Source organism: Schistosoma mansoni, chromosome 7, assembly GCF_000237925.1.
Source record: "Schistosoma mansoni strain Puerto Rico chromosome 7, complete genome".
NCBI classification, from domain to species: Eukaryota; Metazoa; Platyhelminthes; class Trematoda; order Strigeidida; family Schistosomatidae; genus Schistosoma; species Schistosoma mansoni.
The window spans coordinates 1,768,034-1,790,486 of NC_031501.1; the positions used below are offsets into that span (position 1 = coordinate 1,768,034).

At 35.4% G+C, this 22,453-nt stretch overlaps 1 protein-coding gene across 1 annotated transcript in view; it reads right to left on the reverse strand.

Moving 5' to 3' along the window:
* The window catches only part of Smp_127780 (hypothetical protein), a gene marked incomplete at both ends in the record, with an annotated part of 60,069 nt that overhangs the window by 36,448 nt on the left and 1,168 nt on the right, over positions 1-22,453 (reverse strand). The window contains 11 exons of the mRNA XM_018798592.1: positions 5,096-5,202; positions 6,175-6,375; positions 7,089-7,310; positions 9,884-10,026; positions 10,647-10,848; positions 12,830-12,973; positions 13,688-13,867; positions 15,182-15,300; positions 16,631-16,727; positions 17,856-17,959; positions 20,310-20,383. Of these exons, the coding sequence (XP_018653519.1) occupies positions 5,096-5,202; positions 6,175-6,375; positions 7,089-7,310; positions 9,884-10,026; positions 10,647-10,848; positions 12,830-12,973; positions 13,688-13,867; positions 15,182-15,300; positions 16,631-16,727; positions 17,856-17,959; positions 20,310-20,383 (1,593 nt within the window). The remainder of the gene's footprint in view (positions 1-5,095; positions 5,203-6,174; positions 6,376-7,088; positions 7,311-9,883; positions 10,027-10,646; positions 10,849-12,829; positions 12,974-13,687; positions 13,868-15,181; positions 15,301-16,630; positions 16,728-17,855; positions 17,960-20,309; positions 20,384-22,453) is intronic.

Below are 22,453 nucleotides of genomic sequence, written 5' to 3' on the forward strand. Positions count from 1 at the left end.
TATACTGATCAAGATGGTGCGTCAAATCACGGTCACCCCCTTTATCATTGGAATAAAAGGCTCCACGAAATGACCACAAAAATAGAAACCCTAGTGTTGTCGTAGGGGATAAATGACTCCTAGGAGTACTTACTCTGTAAACAACTGGACGTTATTGAAAATCACTTCTTTCCCATTGATCTACCTAGCTAAATGAGCCCCATGAGGCCTCCACTCCATTCAGCGACACAGCGTATTTAAAGTTTCTCTTATTTTCTAGGTATTTATACCAGTTTACCTCGGTCTTGTCTTATCATAATATTTTTATTGTGTACAACAATTTCCAAACCATTATTTGGAGTTATCAGTTAGCTTTTTTAATCTAAAAACGAATTTTATCTTTAGCCATTGATAGGGATTACTGAACTCTGACCACAACCAATTTCTTACTACTGTACTGGTTAACGAGTAAACTTAAATCATCCTGAAAAATAATGTCAAAATCACTGCACATCATTACCCATACTACTACACTATATTTACGTAAAAATACAGAAGATCAGAGTAAGTCTAACAGTTTATTAAAAGTGACTCTAAACGGATAGTAAATTAACGGTCAGTGGTTGTCATACTGATACTATTGAGAACCTCAGACATTTGTTTTTTTTCAATTTCGTTAGTTGTGCAGACATAATTCGATAACGATTGACTACAAGCTGGATGCTGAACTCAGTGATCCTGGTCTCCCAAGTCTAACTGAAGTTTGGAAAGTTTCTCGATGCCTAAATATAGGATATTACTTTGTTTGTACATCGACAACAATCATATACCTGATCTGTTGTACCTCCAGAAATCGTTGGTATTAGCACCAGCTTCGATCAACCCAACTTCACAAGAAATGACGGCAGTGCTCCCTTAAACTCCATGCGAATAATCAAAATGAAAGAAAAAGTGCTCAGAATGTCACATCTGTAAACATTGAATACATGATCGTAATTTAATATCTAAGTTACCTATCAAGAACATGACTTGAAATTATACCTTACTCCGTACTTCTGAAGTTCCTTCTACAATAAGTCCTGTATAGCGACTACCTGGAGATCAGTAACAAACAAATACCAAAATATATACGAAATCCCGTCGGTTTTATACGATGTATGTCACATAAAGTATTTGTTACTAACAGTTTAGCCTTGCAACACAGGAGTTTATATGGCCCTCCATCTTCTAAACTGTACAGTTTAGCCTTAATCCAACAACAGACTATTTATATACCAAAATCTCTCTTCTACAGGAAAACTTTTGTCATAACAAGCCAAAGAAAATGGTTAAAGTAGTTTGACGTAGTAAATTTCATAACATTTGTGGCACTCTGATCTTTTCAGTGAATTTTCATGCATCATGTAACTTACGTCTATTGAGAATTATTATTATCATGATTTTTATAAATTGTCCGTGCTTGTATTTAGTTCATTGACAAACGGACAGTTCGAGTACTCTCAGAACATCATCGACATTTCGACCATCGCACGTAAGCGTAGCAACTATTTTTTTTCAACAGATAGTAATATCATAATCTACTGTACATCACTTCTCACAGGGTTCCATCCAGATAGCAAAAAGCTTAGCCTATTTTTGTATTCGAACGGATAGAAAGTCTGCTACCCAAATTTATACCATTCCAAAAGTCGTTAGGTTAAAATGTGTCTGAATAATTCCTGCATGAGACATATCCTCCACCCATTTACTCAAGTTTGCAAGTGTTAAGTCAACGAGAAAAGCACTATCTTCAGCTGCCGACTGGTCCTCTATCACATTAGGAGGGTCACCAAGCTTTAATAGTCATTACCAAACAGTTGTTGCTCTGTAGACAGTGCACCACGTGCTTCTATATGATCAGTTCGATTATTGATCAGGGATCTTAGTACCTATGCGGCTGTGCATCATCACTGAGCTATGTTAGTTATACCACAAGCTAGTGTGTAAGAAAGGTACAGGGTACGTCTTATAATTGTAAGTCTTAGAACCATGGATTAGTGCCAAAACGTGATCGGTAATAATCTAGCTGGATTAAACTAACTAGCCACAAAGATAATGGATCGCAGATTGTACTTTAGACTGAACTAGTCACACTTACAGACCAATAGTTTAACAAGTCTTTCGTTCGTGAAACAAGTACTATTCAAAGCATTAGACGTGCTAAGCTTCCATGTAAGCAGTTCAATGATAGCTTACCCATAGATTGAAATTAATGGAGAGTGTAACCCATAGTAGTTTAGAAAATTACTAGGTTTTAGATTACTTTGCCATCAGAAGTCTTCTCTTTTTATGACAAATACAGATATGTTTAACCCAGCTGCCTTATTTGTTCAGCGTCTGTAAAGTGATAGAGTTCTAAAAAATTATCTAAAAAGTCAGGCGTGCCCTAACAAGAAAAACAAATCGTTGGATATTGAATAGTTTACTAGAATTCATTGATCACTTGTCAGTAGGTGCAATGGAACCGAGTTATCAGAGAAATCGGTCGCTAATCATACACATCGTAAATATGTGAACAAATCACCAACCTGATATGATCCTATCCGTACTTTAAGTTTCCTAAGGAAGCAGTAAGGCCTAGGTGGTGGTGAGGGAAACAAAGAGACCAATCCATAGTTTGATCTCGACTCAGGATTATCCAAGTTAAGCCGCAGTGTCATTCTTGTTAATCTCCAGTGAATGGCGACTACAGACCGAACATACATGCCCGAATGCATATCTGCTATGGTTTCATATGTATGAGGAAAAAAAACAAATAGAGACTATCGCTTCGGTGGCAGTGGTGAACCACGATATTCAGATATTTTAGAAAGTTGATAATCAGTCTACAAATATTGTCGCAACGGTACCCGTCTAAAGACGTAGAGTTACCTCCACCAGTCTATTTGCAATGGCGATAGTCAATCATTGTTTTACACGGTGATCAACACGTCATTCTTAAGTGTAATAAACCCACCCACTTTACTTTACCAGTAATCGGATTTTATAAGGGTGTTTATGCTTCAGTTACCTGAGTTGAAAAATATAGAAATCGGGATTAGATGTTGAGTGGAGCCACGTTTATAAATACGAAATGTAAGGACCAACTACCCTTGAACAACAACGGCAGAAATGCTGAGCGTTAGGAAAATCATGTCTGAATAAAATGGAGACCAAGCACAGGTATTTAATGTTCAAGTGAGAGCTACGGTATATAGGTGATATTAAAACACTCATATCTTACCGAGCAAAATGTTGTGGTGTTGACTGACCTCGCTCCAGTTCAGATGAACGTATGAATATACACCTCCCACTTAACCCCGTATATCACCTAGGCTGACTTCGTTTGTGTGACGACAGTAATAAGAAACCAAATACGGATGTTGTTGGGGAATTTATTTTAACATTCATTCGACCCGATAGAGATTCAGAATGAGCAAGAATGATGAGAGCGAGGCGCATTGGAGAAGCCGAATGAGTAAACTCAATTTAACCATGCGTGACTCGATATAGTCAAACAGAAATAAGCTAAATATGGTGAGCAATGTACACACATACGTTTACATGAAAAGCCAATGCTGATGAGCTAATAATTTATCAAGTCAAAATGGGACTCAAGAATAATCAATAAATGTATGTCTGCGAGCTAGAATAACCCATGGGGGCTTTACATCGTACTAGACACTACGATGCAGAACCCGGTTATATATTTTGTCTAGCACAAAGGAACCATTCGAGTCACTGGTGACGTGAACACATCTCGACTGATGACCAAGGAAGTTAAATCTCTCATGGTTTGTGATTTTCTTGCAGTGCATCCAATACACCACGAATCTAACCATGTAAAAGGAATATATGACAAATACACTACTAGGCTAGACGGTCTTTCAATCAGTAGCAGCCACGCGTTGTATTCTAACCAGGTGACGAATGTACAACTAGTGCCCAGTAAACAAGCAACAGGACAGCCCAAATGGGTTTATTAACTTTAGTTGTTGTCGAAGCAATTAAAGCTTGAAATTCGCTAGCCGTTGAGGGTGAATTCAGTAGACAGGAATGGTATCCGGCTTGCGATCAATTGGTGAAGTCAAAAATAAGTGAACCTGCAGAAGACACTTGACTTCGGATAATTTTTTTAAGAATTTTCAAGCAGTTATGAATTAGAACACATACATGGGCGGATATTGTTTTTATTCAGTCTCATCAGGCTTTGATATACGAAAACACTTATAAACCAATCACAGTAGTTTAGGCGTCAGTGGAATGGACTAAATAAGAATGAGTAGAAAGTACAAATTGATAGTGCAATGACAAGTGTACTACTTAAGGACAATCTTGTTCTGATTCGCAGTGTAGGAATTTCTTAAATCTTGAAGATATGACCTACTTATAGGTATGATGACCACCAAGAAGCATAGGAGATCCGAAGATATAACTTGACTAACCCTAGTAAAACTGAAATAGCAAGAGTAGCGTGCATAGTGATATTAATAATAACAACAGAAAATGGATGCTGCAGGAACTTGTGGGCATGGTCACACTACGAAGTTTTTGAAAGCATTGGAAAATTGGTACATATCAAATGCGATCGGATAAATTCAAACAATCCCAATTAAGTAAGAAAAAAAAAGACAACCTACTCTTAAACGTATAACAAATGCATAAAAACGAAAACGGGAGTAATTTAGAAATGTGGATTTGATGATGCATTAAAAAGGATATTATTTATGCATCGAAAAAAATGAGACAAGATGATAAAGTTTGACGAAAGAGTAAGTGAAATGATAACATTTAATAGACGAAACGAGCAAAGATAAGACCGGTCATTGTCTTACATAGCACTGACAAAAGCGAGAACGAAATTTGTTCTCCAAATAACCATTTTAATGTATTTTACAACTAATGTATAACATTTAACGAGAAGATACCCTACGACGATTCCGCATGTGTATCCCCAACACACTCTGTATTTGATGTAGAGTCTGTAGGATGTTTACCTTCTTTGAATGACTTTCGTTCTTCTTCCTCTTCCTCTTCTTCATCGTCATTTTCCTCCTCATCTTCTTCTTCATCATCTTTACGAGCATCCGTTGCAGACTCTTCTTTTGTAGAATCTTCTAACAATTTAGCTTTGGCAGTTTCTAAAGCATGTTCTCTTTTCATATCAATAACGTGACTGGGGAGTCCAAATAAAGTTAGGATAGTCTGGAAAGGAAGACAGCATTTTATCAACCGTTGGAAGTATTGTGTAAACCACTGAGAAAATGTGATCTCAGAAAACAACAAATGGAAAATTTATTCTGACTGAATAATGAAATAATCTTTATACTAACCTAGATATAATTTATATGAAATGAATACAAAAGCGAGAAATATCAGTTTCTCTAAACACAATCACGTTATTCACGGAGAACAAGTGTCGTTTATTGAATATAGAGACATCAATTTTTTCCTTTCGATCAACGCTACAATTAATACTCATTCGATGCTTATCTTGATATTTTTATAGCATAACATAGTATTTATTTATTGATGACCTCTCTAATGAGAAATATATCCTTTCGTTATTGAAAACTATATAATGTACTCAAAATCTTTATCAATAAAAATCACGCAATCCGTAACAAGTCACATGTAGAGTTTCTGATTGGTTGATTACTACACTGCTACTATGTTTAGTAGCATTCTAGAATCTTCAGGAAAACACAAGGACTTTTAAAATACTATAAAAACTCTATATTTTCTATACATAAATGAACCTTTGGAGTAAAGTGCTTCTCGCATATTTTGCGCCTTTTCTTTCGTGTTCAAGTTGCTGTGTAGATTTTGCTTGGGGATCACGAGAATAGCTTAGGACCCGAGTATAGCATTCAATCAACAAAACTTATAACAACCTTCCTCTGTACAAGCTGCAAAACAAGCCCAGTCAGAGATAACGAGGTTGTCGGCAACGAGAAGCGAAAAGAATGTACATTATTTCGATGCCGATTCCTGGACTGCTAACTTCTAGCTGGCGACCCCTCAATGTTTGTCGTCAGGATCGACCAAGTAAGAAATGGGAACTTGTTGAAATACTTTGTGCTGAGAATTCTATGTTGTACCAAAAAATATAATAGTGAGTAAAGCTAATAATAATAATAGTAATAGTAAGAATAATGCTTGTCATTGATAACTTACGTAACAATCTCTATAGTCAATCCTATGACGATCAGCACGAGATCGAATACATTTTTCCAAACTTTTCTTCCATGAACGAATTCGTGGATGAATATCATAATATTTAATTGGAAAGTGTTTTCGCATATCATCATAGCAAGTAATACGGAAACCACAAACACATAGATGAAAACCTTTTTCTCCGATAATTCTTGCTAATTCCTATTAATGGAAAATGAACAGTAAGATTACGTTAAAAACTACAGTCTATCAACACATTTAACAAGAAAAACATCCAGTTTCTATGAATAGATTATTGTCAATTTGTTGCACTGATGGTCTCGATGTTATAAAAATTGAAATGGATCTTTTTTTATCATTATAATCAGTATAACAGTTCAACACATATGTAGTTTAGTTTCAATGAAATGAAAGTAAACAGAAAAACAAAATTGTCTTTGAAGTGTTTTTTAGACAAACGCAAAGACGAATTATGGATAGATCCATTTTCTGTACATTTTATTGTTATTATGATATTCACATGTTTACAGATAAAACACAACCTTTAGCGAAGAATAAAACTGCTAAACTAACAGACTAATAAATACAATCCATTACTGATATCATCAACCAACTTAAGTTAGACATGCACTAAAAACCAGGAAGTACTGAAAGAAGTGATCTAACGGTCAAACGTTCATGAGTGGGACCTAAACTCCCGGATCTGGTCCTCAACAGGGTAGTGAATGTGCACAGTCCTGAAGAGTCCCATAATAAGACAAAAGAACCATCCAATGCTTCTTATTTATTAGTAGATGTCTGTCTAACTCGAATCAGTAGTTCATGAAATCAACAACATCTAATAACCTACATACTGATTAATAGAATACAATACAAAATGAATAGTGAGATCGATAAAAGAGAAACTGGCTCACTTTACTAGCTCTGGATTGACATGTTTTCCATACAGCAAAAACCGAATCGGATGCAGACAATCTCATTTCTTCTTCAAATGCAAATTCCTCCAAGTTAAATTTCTCTTTATATTTCTTTTGATGTGTAAGAGTACGTAGATGATTTTCAATATCATCAGCTCCAACTAAATCCGCTTTACAAAGTGAACAGCTATATTCCAAATCTCTGGTATTGTATACTTGCTAAAAATAATAGGAGATAAGCGATAGGTTGTGGGGGTGTGGTAGGGAGATAAAAATCTATTTATTAACAGTGGTACAAAAGATGTGGAGCAATTATCTTCTACAGAGACGTAAGCATAACCATATACAGTTGATTATTCCTAAAGAAATTACTGAAATCGAATACTCTAATGGATACAGTAGTATGGTGTTATTTTTTTAGGTAAAAATCAGACCAAAGATAATTCCTTCAATAAGAAAAAAATCATTATTATTTGGTGAATTTATTAGAAATGAGATTTAATGCCGACAGAATACTACTACTCGCACTACTACGGTGTATACTACTTATGGTGATAGATATAAGTAATATGTAACACCATTCGGAAGTGGAATGCTTGCAGAAGATTGAATTGAAGAGAACAGAAACGTAAACAAACAATAATTGTAATAACAACAGAATTAGGGATATTATAAAGTACGTAAAGGAAGACTGAACGAAGATATGCAAATAATGTATTTAGTGTATAGTTTTCATACTTTACGAAGGCAGTGAATAATTATGCATTAAACAATAAATTAGTCTTCCACACGAGTTTTCGTTCACTATATTACTACGAATACTACTTAGAAGAATTGAACAGAATATCAGCTAGAAATTAATAATGAAAAATATATATTGAATGACAATATCATACGGAACTCCTATGATAGATTAAACTGCCAAATCGTCCATCGAGGACAACTCACCGACTCACTCGAGGTAAAGACCGGTGTTAGGCAAGATTGCTTACTTTCACCCTTTCTTTTTCTCCTAGTGATCGACTGGATCATGAAGATGTCAACATCTGGAGGAAAGCACGGGATACAGTGGACAGCTGGGATGCAGCTGGACGATTTAGACTTTGCAGATGATCTGGCTCTTCTATCACACACGCAACAACAAATGCAGGAGAAGATGATCAGTGTAGCAGCAGTACGTCTCAATATAAACAAAGGGAAAAGCAAGACTCTCCGATACAACACAACATGCACCAATCGAATTACACTTGACGGAGAAGCTTTGAAGAATGTGGAAACCTTTACATATCTGGGCAGCATCATTAATAAACACGGTTGATCTCATGCAGATGTGAGGGCGAGGATCGGCAAAGCAAGAGCAGCATATTTACAACTGAAGAACATCTGGAACTCGAAACAATTGTCAACCAACACGAAAATCAGAATTTTCAATACAAATGTTAACACAGTTCTACTGTATGGGGCGGAGACGTGGAGAACTACGAAAGCCATTATCCAGAAGATACAAGTGTTTATCAACAGTTGTCTACACAGATTCCAGCGGAGGAAGAAATCAGGAAGAAGAGCTGGGAGTGGATAGGACACACATTGAGGAAATCACCCAACTGTGTCACAAGGCAGGCCCTCACATAGAATCCTGAAGGCCAAAGGAGAAGAGGAAGACTAAAGAACACATTACGCCGAGAAATAGAGACAGATATGAGAAGAATGGACAACAACTGGATAGAACTAGAAAGGAAGGCCCAGGACAGAGTGGGTTGGAGAATACTGGTCGGCGGCCTATGCTGCATTGGGAGTAACAGGCGTAAGTAATATATTGAATGAATCAAAAAACATTTTTATGCTGACCACTTAATTGAGATTTATCTTCTTTATGGAATACAAATGATTACAAAAGAAACAATTGCATTATCCCACAAACTAACAAACAAACACTTTAGCTATGATGAATTGAGTTTTATTTTGTTAGGGATAGTGATTTTTAAAACCCATGCCAATGACTGAACGTTTTCGCTATTCATATAATTATACTGATTTGTTTGTTTTTAATGACTAGATTTTTAATCTTAAAGAAAAGGAGAATGGGACTGCAACTTTGGAAGACTCTGTTGTTAAAACTAAAATACGAAGTAAAAACTTTTATTTGTTAATTTTTTTTCTTTCTGAAAAAGGTGACTTACCTGAATATTCAAAGTTGTCTGTGCATAAATTGTTACTTACACCACAATCTCATGAAGAAAGAGAGAGGGAGAGAGAGACAGACAGAGAGGAGTTTAACATTTTGACAGCCACACACACCTTCACATGTACATGAACTGATCCAATGTTTTATCGATACAGAATGTTAATATTTGTAAATGATACTACGTTTCTATGTTACTATACATTTATATATATATTTTTTAAAATAACTTTACTTTTACACAGATTAACGCTTTTTCTCTGTTGTTGAATGGAAGGACACAATAATCCAACACATAAATGCGCGGATGACCAAAGATTCTCTAATAATAAATAAGAAAAGTTGGTAAGATTGGTAGGTTTTACAGCCAACTATAAAGTCTATCTTTGTGTGTGTGTGTGGATGTAATGATTACAAACTAGACAACGCAAGTCACTTTGAAGCAACTCTGTAAAGGTTTTGTAGTAGCCCCACGATAACTAATCGAAAGTTATTAGACGTTTGGCCAATTATTATGATTATCATCATTATCATCTCAAGTAACCCAGGATATTCAGTGAGGCAGTCAAGAATCAAAGTTTTCGGTGAATGTTTTTCACATTCAACCTACCTCCTGAATAAATTCCTCGCCAACTGGATTTGGTTCTTGAGAGATTAAATGTTTCAAGTCGAGGAATTTTTGCAAAAATGCATTTCCAGCATCCAATTCGACTTCCTTACAGTCTCCATAGTTCCCATATGGAACAGAGCAGTCTGGAAGAAATTTAAAATCAAAAATTTAGGATAAATGACTGACTGCAGTAACATAATGATCAACAAAGTTTATGAACAAACTAAGAGTAACGACATAAACTGATTTTACTACACGGACAAACTCTGCACGTCAGATGATTTTTTCAAATATTTCAGAATAAGAGTTAAATCAAATATTACAGTCATCTTTTTTAAGGATATTTATCAGTTCATAAAAAGAAAACGTGAAAATGCCAATACTGGAAAATTTATATTAGTCTGATATGCTTACAGGCCACGAAATTGTCTCCGAGGCATAGAAGATATAGTTTTTAGATTTGGATCACACGGTGACTGAAAGGATTTCGTATGAAAATCGATGGCAAACAACTTGAAGTGATCCAATAAAATAAAAGCCAACAGACATCGAATGGTGAGATTCTGTGTAACTGAATTCAATACTGTGTGGACTAGTGTTACATTTACAGTAATACTTACAGACTGAACAAGTATATGAGAAATGGTTAAATTAGATCTTAAGTTAGTCTTAAGCAACGAATATGCACGACATTCAATAAAAACAGTAATAATTTGCTTCTTAAAAAACAAAAACTTACTATTTTCGAGGATAAGGGACTTACCTTTATTCATATATAATGTGAATGAACCCAATGGATCATTAGCAACTTCTTCCGGTGTCTTTTTCAGTTGTGCTCTTAAAAGTCTAGCAACTCTACAAAGACGTTTATGCTTTTTCCACTTTAGATGAGCATAAAAGTGACGACCATTTTGAAATGTTTGTTCACATACATCACAATAATCTGTACGTCTTGGAGCCTTTTTCTGTTTTGAATAAAAAAAAAGTTTATGGTATATTCTATTTGTTAAAATCAATCATAATACGATTAAACAATAAATTTTATGAAATCCAATAGTCAAGAACGATTCTACGCTTAAAGAGACTTTGGTCAAGCATTGTGTTTGTTTCTTGAAAACACCTTGGTAAATGTGATACACAACCAATTACAAACTTGTGAAATAAGGTCCCAACAATCCTTCATTGTGTGAAACATTATCAATAAAAAACCTACTTGAAATCATTTAATTCTTTGCAAACCAATCAAAAAATGGTTAGTCAGTTGGAAATGAAGTTAATAAGAATTTAAGACTGAAAATGTGACAAACACACTTTATAATGTAAGATTTTTGTCACATTTTTAAACGGAACGAAATGACATTTTTTGAAGCCTAAAAACGTTCAATGAAAATCATCATACTGAAGTAGTGTACCGACCAGCATCTCAATGGAACCAAAGGTAACATGGATCAAGTATACACCACTACTTTGACTTTCATAACAAGGCAGATTCCAATTAGACATGGAACAGATAAGTGAACCTTTAAAATACTTTCGACGATTTATTTTAAAGTGTGTATAGCCTCTCACCAGTCTTGTATAAGTACTTTAAACTAAGATGGTGCTGAATACATATTGTATCTACGGTCGCTAATTGATAGCTGATTAAGTACGATTTAGACAACCCATACATCACTGTCTAATAAGAAAATGTTATTCACATATTCAGGATTAACTTTCCCATCACATAACAAGTCTATACTATCATCGAGCAATTTCTTCTGGAGCTCTTTATCAAAATATCATTGATGACAAAATTAGAGAGAAATTGTACGACTAAATAATCTCTTCAGTAGTTTGTTACGTCACACAGGTGACTGTACATCATCATTAAACCTTAAGCGCTTTTGTACAAGGATTTCAATTCACTGGTGATATTTCCAGACACAACCGTTTTTGAAGGATAACTGCAGAGGAAAACCCCCTTTTGAAGATAACTCAGATGTCCAAAACACAAGTACAGTACAAAATAAGCATTCGAAAAAGGGTGAAGGTATGACAAATTTGGCCGCGACATGAACGGAACGAAGTCGGTCTTTGACATGTCTTACTCAATTACGTGGTAAATCACGTAGATCCAATGATCACTACATAAAGTGAGTAAGAAGATGAGATTATTGTGGTGTTGGAGCATTTTCAGGTCTCTAACCACCCTACGTTTGTGAAACGCTTTAAATATTTTTATAGAAGACTTAATTACAAAGTATAGGTTCATGTAATCCGTCTTGAATTATACACGATATGAGAGCTAGCGATAGCACTAAATTGCCTAGACTGAAGTAGGGAGAGCATGATTCGAGTCTGTAATTAAGTAGTTAGGATTATAGCATATCAACAGCCAAGACAATATTTTACCAATAGAGTTGGTTAGGGTTATACGTTTAGCAACAGAACTAGTCCTTAGATGAGAGTGGACTACAATTTGTTAGAACGTAGACAGAGGATAACCCATATAAACTTGGATGAGAACTTCTTTACGAAAACAACAGTTTGTCTACATCTAGTCTATTAACTGAAATAGATATTGCAACATGTTTTTAGAAAGCAACCAATTCCTAAATTCAAACTTCAGGTAGTCTAGAATTAACAGAAGAGACAAACTGTTGAAACATAAACTTCAGTTTAATTTTAGAAGTTGAAAAATACTCTGGAAATTAAAATTGACTCCATGAATTCCCAATGATATACAAATTGCAACTACTTACGAAGCACAATTTAGTAACCCAGGTCAATAAATCTGAGTAGCACTTGTAATGGCAAATAACAAGCTGTAAAAACTCCAATTAGTAGAACGTGAATGAAAGCCAAAACTTAAAAAAACAATGAACGGTTAAGCAAGTTACAGACCAATAGATGGAAAATGAGATTACAATCATCATAAAAATTCGTGACATGTATTACACTTACAGCTTCTCCTTCGTCTGATTCATTTCTGTTACGATCAGACTTTTTCATATGTCCTTCTGCTGTGATATGATCACGGTATTGTTCTTTTCTTTGAAATGATCGTTTGCAATCCTCACAGTAGAAATTAGGTTTTCTGTTTTTGTTCTAAAAATGTAATAAAACTAATTCTTAACAGAGTGTGGTAGAGTAAATTAACTGGTAATACATTTCACATGAGGTACTGGTTCGAAATCCCAGAGGAATTAATCATGAAGTCATCATCTCGTTTAAATAACACATCGAAGTAGTTAGACATGGTAATATAGTAATTATTTAAGTTTATGATGGATGCAGTTTAGATTATCAAAGATGACTATTAAGATCTACGAATAAAACTGTACTGACTTTTGTAGTTAATTTATGATTGAGGGACATATATACTCATAGAATGATACATATACAGGTTACTAGCATTCATGGATTGGATTTTAATCTCTAAAAACAAAAATGATTGGGATGAGCTACCTATAAAGTTACTAACGGGAAGGAGATATCAGACTGATTTATTTTTTATTTCGATGTGAGACCGTAGTAATTCACCGCTAGAAACTTCCAGCGATAGCCTATAACCGATTACAGATAATTTTTTTATTGTTTTCATTTGTTTGGAGTTCTTACGTTATTGTTTTATCCAGTGTGCAGTGCGGCGATTTGAGTCGATTTTGGTTTTGTGAACCTTTGTAACCAAGTGAAAATCGTCTGCTAGGTTTGGAGACAAACGTTTTGATGGTATCGATACTACTTAATTGTTCAAACCAACATACGAAAATGAAATGTGTAAACTTTACAGCTGAATAAATATAAAATGAAATGACTTACATTATTTCTGCGATAGTCACTTCTAGACTTTCCTTTACCCCTTCTATCCTCAGTTGTATTAAAGCTACGTTTGAAATTACGGATGTGTCTTTCAGTATCCAAATGTATGGAATAAGTATTCTCATCCGTGAATGCTACATCACAGTATTTACAGTATATTCGTAGTTTAGGTTTTCGATTCTAAAAAGAAAGTGAAAACAAGCAGTTAAACCTCTTTAGGAGAAATAAATTTTAACTACTCATTTAACAGGTAAAAGTATGTGTACTTAATTTAGTGATTCTAAATGGAGGGTCAGTGGTACTACGACCAGCTTATCCAAATACAGTAACCGAAGTAATATTTGAACCTGGAGCTTATTGTTGGAATTCAAGTTGCTTTGATCATTGAGAAACAAAACAAGTGATCAAAAGAAATTTTAAATAAAACTGTTTGACAGAACAGATTACTGATTTAATTTATGTAAAATAAGCAGCATAAAAAAGCAAACATAGTCACCTGTCACTGTCAGCTCGATAACAGATATTACAACGAGACAACCTTGAAGGATTAAGCTGTACAAATGAAAATCCATCTATCCTGCTTTCATTTAAAAAATGTAGCCAGTAATAATATACATATTTATCCCGAAAGTTGACTGACTTTGTTCCTTGTGAACAATAATGAAATAATACCATAAAGGCTAAACTAAACTGGGAAGCCTGTGGAATTCAAAACTAAATGCTATCAGCATATATGATCAAACTGTGACCTCTCCTTTAAAATATAGAGGTTTTTGTATAATAGGTTAATTAAACAAGTCACCCACTTCAAACGTATATTTTAGTAGGTTTCATACAAGCTACCAGCTATAATCAATCAGTCAACAATTCCCTACAAAATATGCATTTAGCTAACATTTATCAAACTTAAGAGTTAGCTGAGGACGCAAGAACTTTCATCAAGTGGACACTGAACATTTTCTCTTTAACTACATGACATCAATTCATTGTGAGTTAATATGATTTCGAAAGAGTAAAAACAAAACTATGGTAAAATATAACATTCAAATCACTAAAATAAAAAAGTTTCGATATATTAATAAATAAATAGCCCTGAGAAAACTTGACAGCTTTACACTACTAATGTATAACACAACAATGGGCAGAAGGATTGTTTATTAAGAGAAACTACAAAGGGTTTACATAAGACATATACAGCTTTAGATCATTTCGCGGTGTCGTCGTCTGGTCATCAAGTGCTCTACCCACGTCATGCCTTCGATGCATTGAAACTCTTCATTCTGTCTGATGACAATAACAACTTCGAGACCACTTTCCGCAACATACTACTTACAAGCAATCTTGCGAGCAGCGTCCACCACACTAACACAATACAATAAATCATTTCTATTCCTTGATAGAACACAAATCAAAAATTTATATAATTGAAATATAAATATAAGTGACTTTAGAGATTATTAAATAATGAGTGTTAATCACTAAATCGGGAATTACTTGTTCAAGTATAGGCGTAGACGGAGGAGGTTGATAGCGTGGTTGACTATTAGTTGGTGGCTCACGAGAATGATACCAATAACTTGAATCGTGTGATGGAGTTTGAAATTGATTCCCACCTGAAAATAAAAATAGATTGTATGAGGTGCAAAAAATTAGAGTAAAGGTAAATGACGTATAAAATGAACAGTTTGTAAAACTTACAGTATAAGAATGTAGAGAAAATTGGACACATTAAAACAGAAGGAACATGTAACTTACTGAATACCACTTATGGTACACAATAAATCTCTGATAAGTTTACGTCTGAAGCAACTAACCATAAATTACTTAACAATGTGACATACTTTCCAAATATTTATCAATTTTGGGGTCATGGAGATTATTGAGGTCACTAACTGGCCGAAGTTAGATAATCAGTGAGAACTTGGAAGTACTGTATAGAAGTTTCGCCCTAGTATGGGACCACACAGTGAGCATTCACGATTCCACTACACAAGAGTGAACCTAGAAAATTCGGTCTCGTACGCAAACCCTTGAACTCCAGACCAGTGACAAGGAATACAATGGTACACAAGTCTAACTCATTCAATCCACGATATTGCACGACTGCCTTCCAATATCTTTGATGAGTAACTGCCTTACATTCAACACGGTTGAACTCCAGTGATCACGGTTTCTTACTAGAACTCTGGAAATCCCCTCCCGAAGCGTGTCATTAGTAAGCACAGTTTTTCAAATATATGCGACGGAAACATGAAGAGCTGGCAAGAATTAGTATTCCAACATTTAGTAAAACTGAATGATAATCGCATCAATCCATATTGGAACTTCTAAAGAAATTTATTGAATACGGTAGTTTGTAAGGAGGTTTATGCTGTTTGCTTGAACAAAAGTCTAACTGGAATCGATATACAAAATAGTATCAATCAGCGTACATGAGATTATCTTTCACTGTATTCCACAAGGGGAGAGGGGTAAATATTAGCTTTATTTATAGAGAAAAGGCCTCATGTTTAAAATAACATTCTTATGGTGAACTACGGCAGGTGAATTATGTTGATGAAATCTTAGACATAAACTACCTCATAGAATAACCATATAAAAAAGATCAATGGTGAAAGCTCATACAACACAGTATTGAAATTTTTCTGATCGCGGCTTTTACAGATGTCAACAATATTTTCGCATGACTGAGGACGTAGTCACATCTAGTAGGCGATATTTCCTGAAAGAGTTGTATTCACTGCTTCCAAATACGAAAGGATGAGACTGAATATTAAACAATGTGGTTAGCTTGAAGGAGGAAAGATATACGCTTACGTGAGTTGAAAAACCTTAAAACTAAACAAATATATGATGTCTAGTCGACCACGTAACATATCGGAGAAAAAGTTTGAAAAATTCCACGAAGAATTTGGAGTATGAAAGAAAATAGAGACAGCTTACCCCATTGAGCACTATAGCCAGGTTGGGTAGGTGTGGAATTTGTGGAATATCCATACTGACCATTAAAATCATTTACGGGCGATTCATAATCTTGTGCCTAACAAAAAAGTTCAGTAAAATTGGGATTTATTTGAAATTCTCATTTAAAATTTTGCTTTTAATTGAGTGAATATGGAAAGACTACCTGATGAAATATTAGGACTTTATTTTTGCAGTGACTGACAAATATACTTATATATATATATGTACAGCCTTTCTATTCATTAATACGTTTTGTCAACTGTAATATGTTTTCTTGATAAGTCCGATTTTGCCTTTCGATCATTTCAGACAGTATATGCAAACCGAAAAAACTACAACCTCCATGCACATATAATATCGTCAGTGATTTGGAAAAGACTTAAAACGTGGATTTTGCTTTTTAAGAAATAGTTATTCGGTCGGGATTCATGTCTGGCAAACTTTTCCATAGTTTCGTGAAGTAAGGTACTTGTATTAAATGAAACTTAAATAGTGAAGATTAAACTGAGGACAATGAACCCCAAATTTATGCTTCACTTTACCTACAAAGGATGAGCTATGAACTATAGACAGAAATCTTAAGCAAATGTTGAATATTATGAAAATTGTATATTAATGTGTAACAACTTGGCTTCCAGACGTTTCTATCGCAAATTTGGGCTGATTGCATTTATGTCACGAGATTAAGTGCATGAACAACTGCGATTATACAATTTCCCTAAGACTCAGCCAGTCTTGTGACTGTAGCATACTGCATATTTTATAACCCATACCCGGTTTTGAACGTATGTTTAAAAGTGTTGCTCCATCCATTAAGAGACACGAACATTGAATTCACTTACGATGCACAAAGAAAACAGTCGTGCTAAAAGTATGGTCGTAAGCCGTAACAGAATTAATTTTACCCTCAATGCACCAAACAACCGACTAGATATGGCAGCTGAGAAAAGTCGATAGGATTGAATATATATTGTAAATCGTGTAATACATGGAAATAGGGATAAACCACGGCTTATCTGCAGCAAAATTATTTATAAATCTAAACCTATTTGTTTTCAAAACATATAAGTATGGTTTTCGAGGTGCTCGTCTCTTCAGTTTGACGTATTATTTTACATTACAACGGTTGCTGGGAAAGCGAAATAACTCACAACCATATTTAACGATCATACATTTATTGAATTTAACTGTTTATACATCTTACCTGAGGTCCCATATAGTCAGTGTACGGAGGGGGCTGATGGTTATTCGAGTCATAACCATAGGTATATTGTGGCTCTTGAACAGGTGTGTGCGCTTGGTTCGGACCTAAAAAAGTAGTTTTTACAAATCACAAGTACTGAAAGGACAAAGTTTGGAGATGCTGTCGATACCTACCGGTAATACGGTCATCAGGTTTGTATATGTTAACCACTCCACTTAGAACTGTACTGACAGTCCAAACAAAAAGAACAGCTAGTTAAGCTATACAAGGTGAACTAAATGTCGCTTAACACCAGAACTAATCAAATACTAGTATGATATGATGCCTAATGACTCACCGCTTAAGGGTAGTCATCACAACAGAGGTTTCGTTGACTTCAACCTACTGTGCTGTAAGCAATTATTTGGTCGACCTAAGAAATAAGAGAGCTAAAACGTAGACAGTCACAAGTTGGGGTTTGACACATAAGTTGTCGAAACAAAAACAGGAAAATAGTGACAACAGTGGTAGTATTTCATTTGTACGCCTGAATTATTCCCGTTGTTGATGTTACGGGTTGCAATAGAACAGTTTCTGTTGGAATATGTACATCCTGTGTGGATAGCCTAGATATCGTCATGTAACCACAAGTACTTCTAGTAAAGTTGGATGATGGTCAGAAGTGGGGTCCAGGACAAGTACTTCGTCTCATTTAAAACTCATTGGCTGAATGTGCCTGCACCTTAGTGTTGTTCACAAGCCATTGGGTACCTAGACTCAATAGCTCACAGGATAACGCGATGGTGTTTGGAGCGGAGTCCCAGCGTAAACATCTGTATTGGGATGTGGGTACAATCAAATGATGAGCTGCAAGTAAAACCAATCTTGTCTTGAAGTCCGATTTAGCTACCACTTAACTCTACTGAAGGCAGTAAAAAAGCTTGACAAAGTAAACTAAACGGGTGGAAAGAATGAGTAAAATGTAGAGTATGATGTCGAAATCTTGGACAAAAGTGAATGTACGTGGAACTGCCTACAGTAACCTCGAAAACCCATTGTAAGGATATCTCTGTATATAGCTGAAGTCGACAGCTGAGTTCCATAGGTTAAGGGAACTCCCAGCTTTGTTCGTCACTTTTTTCCCAAATTACTCCTACATTAGGGTAAACAGTAGTTAAGCATAAATAATTTATGCTCTGACCATTCCCTTCCATAAAGGTTTACAAATTTATCAAATGTAGTCAATGTGCACGATAATTTCTTCCATCCCTAAAGTAGACAGCGCGAAAACAGCTTTTATAAGAATAGATTGAAAAGTGTTGTCTTAGTTACTAGCAATGACTGGCAAAGGTAATAGCATCGGGAAAAATTAAATTAATTTGTGTTCAACTTTACTAAGACTGGTCTAGAAGCGACAAGTCAGTAAGAAAAATGCACTACTGAATGACATATTAAGGATTTGTTAACTACATCCTATCTATATTTTATTCCAGAGAATCACCAGAACGTTAATAGGTACAATTCATGAGTGAGAATCTAAGAGACGTAGACAAGCTTCTACAACTTCCCTGATCCCTTATTATCGATAAAGCAGTATTTGTTTTCGTTGTATCACAAGGACCCGTATTGAACCAGTAATTACTTGAATTTCATCGTACGAACTACCTTTTCTCCAGAGAATTCGAACGATACGCAAATAACAGATTTTAGTCTTTTTTCTATCCATAGGTGGGAAAGTTTGGAGCCTTGAATGTAGCACTGTAAGTTACAATAGGTAGACTAAAGAAGCCTTGTCAATCAGCCTTCGTGGAGTTAATATGATTAGGGGCATAATAAACTTCAGTCACAACACACATCTATGAAAAGGGTTTATTACACCTATTTGGTACTTGGAATTGGATATTCGGGAATTTTTTTCGACGTACAGAAACACTAGTGTATAGCTTTCCATAAGTACATTGGTTTAAGTCGCAACAATTTGCAGCAACAAAAGACAAGAATGATGTTAGAATAAACAAAAACAGTAGCAAAGGGAGAAATGAAATAAGTCATAAATAAAACCATGATAACTGATAGATCGAATCAAATGATTTCCATCATTCAGTCTGAATTTCACTACACAACTGAGACTAATAGCCAATATCTTTGTGGGCTGAAATCTTGATTCAGTCTGGGGACTCGGCTTTTGAAAACTATATGGGGATTCGGTTACTGAAAATGACGGGTTCATCTAAGCCTTAATACATAAGTGGTGGTTTTGTACTTGAAGGATTTGGTTTTCGAGTCATTTAACCACACATCGGAAACCTGCTTCATTCACTTCAGGTGAATAAGCCAAGCAACAAGCTTGAGTATAGAAGTCTGGTTCAATGCCCAGTATATGATGTTTCACTTGGTTACCGCGTTGTACCATTTTTATGCCAACAAAGTTTTTGGACAAATGGCAATAAAACAGCGGATGAAATGGATTCGTACCCCAAGCATAGTTTGGTTGCATCGGAAACATGTATCCATATTGTCCAGTATAATTGTTCATCTTAGAACGTTGTCTAAAAAAGAATAATTGGAAATGAACACAAAAAAAATGATAGAAAGCCATGATCACAAAAGAGATAGGATGAAAGTTGAGCATGAAGTCTGTAAATGAACTAAATTGCAGTGTGGGAAGTATGGGTACGATCCAGGAATTCTATATTCAATCCAATGGGTCAGCAACCACTTAATATGATAACTCAAAATGTAGTTCATGAAGTAATAAACAAACTGCATTAAAGCTGAACACTGTAGAACAAAATATTTGGTTTTATCCGATGCATTTCAGTCGTTAATCCGAAACCATCATACATGAATTCTTCAGTCTTTGCCAAGACTACTTAAACGTACTTACTAGGAAATACATTATTCTTCACCTCAGTACAAACACTTAATAATTAGCATAATTACCAGGTGGTTCATAAAATAAAATGTGGCTCCCATACATTCAGTCAGTCACAACGTAGGACTTCGTACATACGTACATCAGTTCGAGTTGCCATACCACACTAACACAGAGATACAGTTGTCGATTCAAATCCCATAGTGGTAGAAGTAGTAAGAGTATAAACACGAATCTATACATTCGCTTAGATCAGGTTCAAAGTGAAGCCAGATGTCGCAAAGTATAACTTCTTGTACAATATAAAGTAGTATGGCTCCGATGGGTTTACGTTTGATCAGTACATAGCCCCGAAGGATTTTATCTTAACATCCAGTGCTTTAAGTCACGTTAATAATCACGACCACTATAAGCAGCGCTATACCTAACTCTTAACATATTTAGTCATACTGTAGTTAACCACAGGTCTAAAACTTTACTATTCGTCACTATAGTAACTGATATGCTATGATAAAGAATTTATAAATCCAACAGATGTGGTCTATAAACTAATGCACTTCTAGTACGTCACAACTGGCTAAAATAAAAACATTATTTAAGCTATGGAGGGGCAAATTATTTTGATGTGGTTACTCCAAGTTGTCTGTCTTCCGCAAAAGTATTTGTTCGACAACTAAGGCATTTCCAACCTTAAAGGGATCAGTTTCATCTAATGATAATATCTTGAAAGACACATCCTTTTTACCTTGTGTATGTCTCTTTTCAAGACTATTCAAATAACCCAACTTTAAGGTTGTGACAGACCTGTTATCCGAAAGGTCGTATGATAGTTTATAACCCAATATTATCCGAACAGGGACTACCCTCCAAACCCACCCCTTTGGAGTGTCTTAGTAAACATTAGTTTTCCATAACCACCTTGTTCCTTGTATTTCTAACCGTACCGACATCATGTAGCAGGCAAGGGTGCTTTTAGCATCCATGATGACCCCAGTATAGCTTTCACTTGTATCTGCTGGCCTTATGACTTCTATTGAGACAGGAACCTGCCCCTCGGCTCTTGATTGAGACCATCGATAGGGTTTAAATATCGGACATTGGTGAGCAGAATGCTTACCAGAACTGATTGGGAGCAATTCTAGCTTGAGGTAAAATAAATCCAGTAAGCTTAACAAAATTAGACTTTTATTTCCCGTCAATTTGTCCACTGGTATCACCCACAACCTGATAGAAGTTTTACTATTCGCTCCTAAGGAAATTCCATCAGAGATGTGTAAGTACTGTTTTAGTGTTGAGTGAAATTACAACGACCGACAGGATTCCATCACCATTGAAGAATAATGAGGATGACAGGCTTCCTGTAAGTGACCAGCTAGTGATCGAGCAACTGGGCCTACTGCTGCAATACAGTGAAACGTACCTAATGTCAATCTACACGGTTTACTAGGAACACGAGACACAAATGAGTCGAGAATCCAGGTGGGAAAATGTGCATCATCAACCTCAATGTAGATGGTAGTATGACCTACCAGGTTACCCACAACCATGTACGCTCTTGAAGCAAGCGAATTGTCGATTAACATGCCTACTCAGAGAACTTTTTGAATACTTGCTACTTAACGCTAATTTCAAGTTGCTTTTAAGTTTTACAACAAAACATAAAATGAGCAGAATGTTTCCATACAAGCAGTATAATTCACAGAAACACAATAAAGAGCGAATCTTCAAAGTTATTTACGGACGT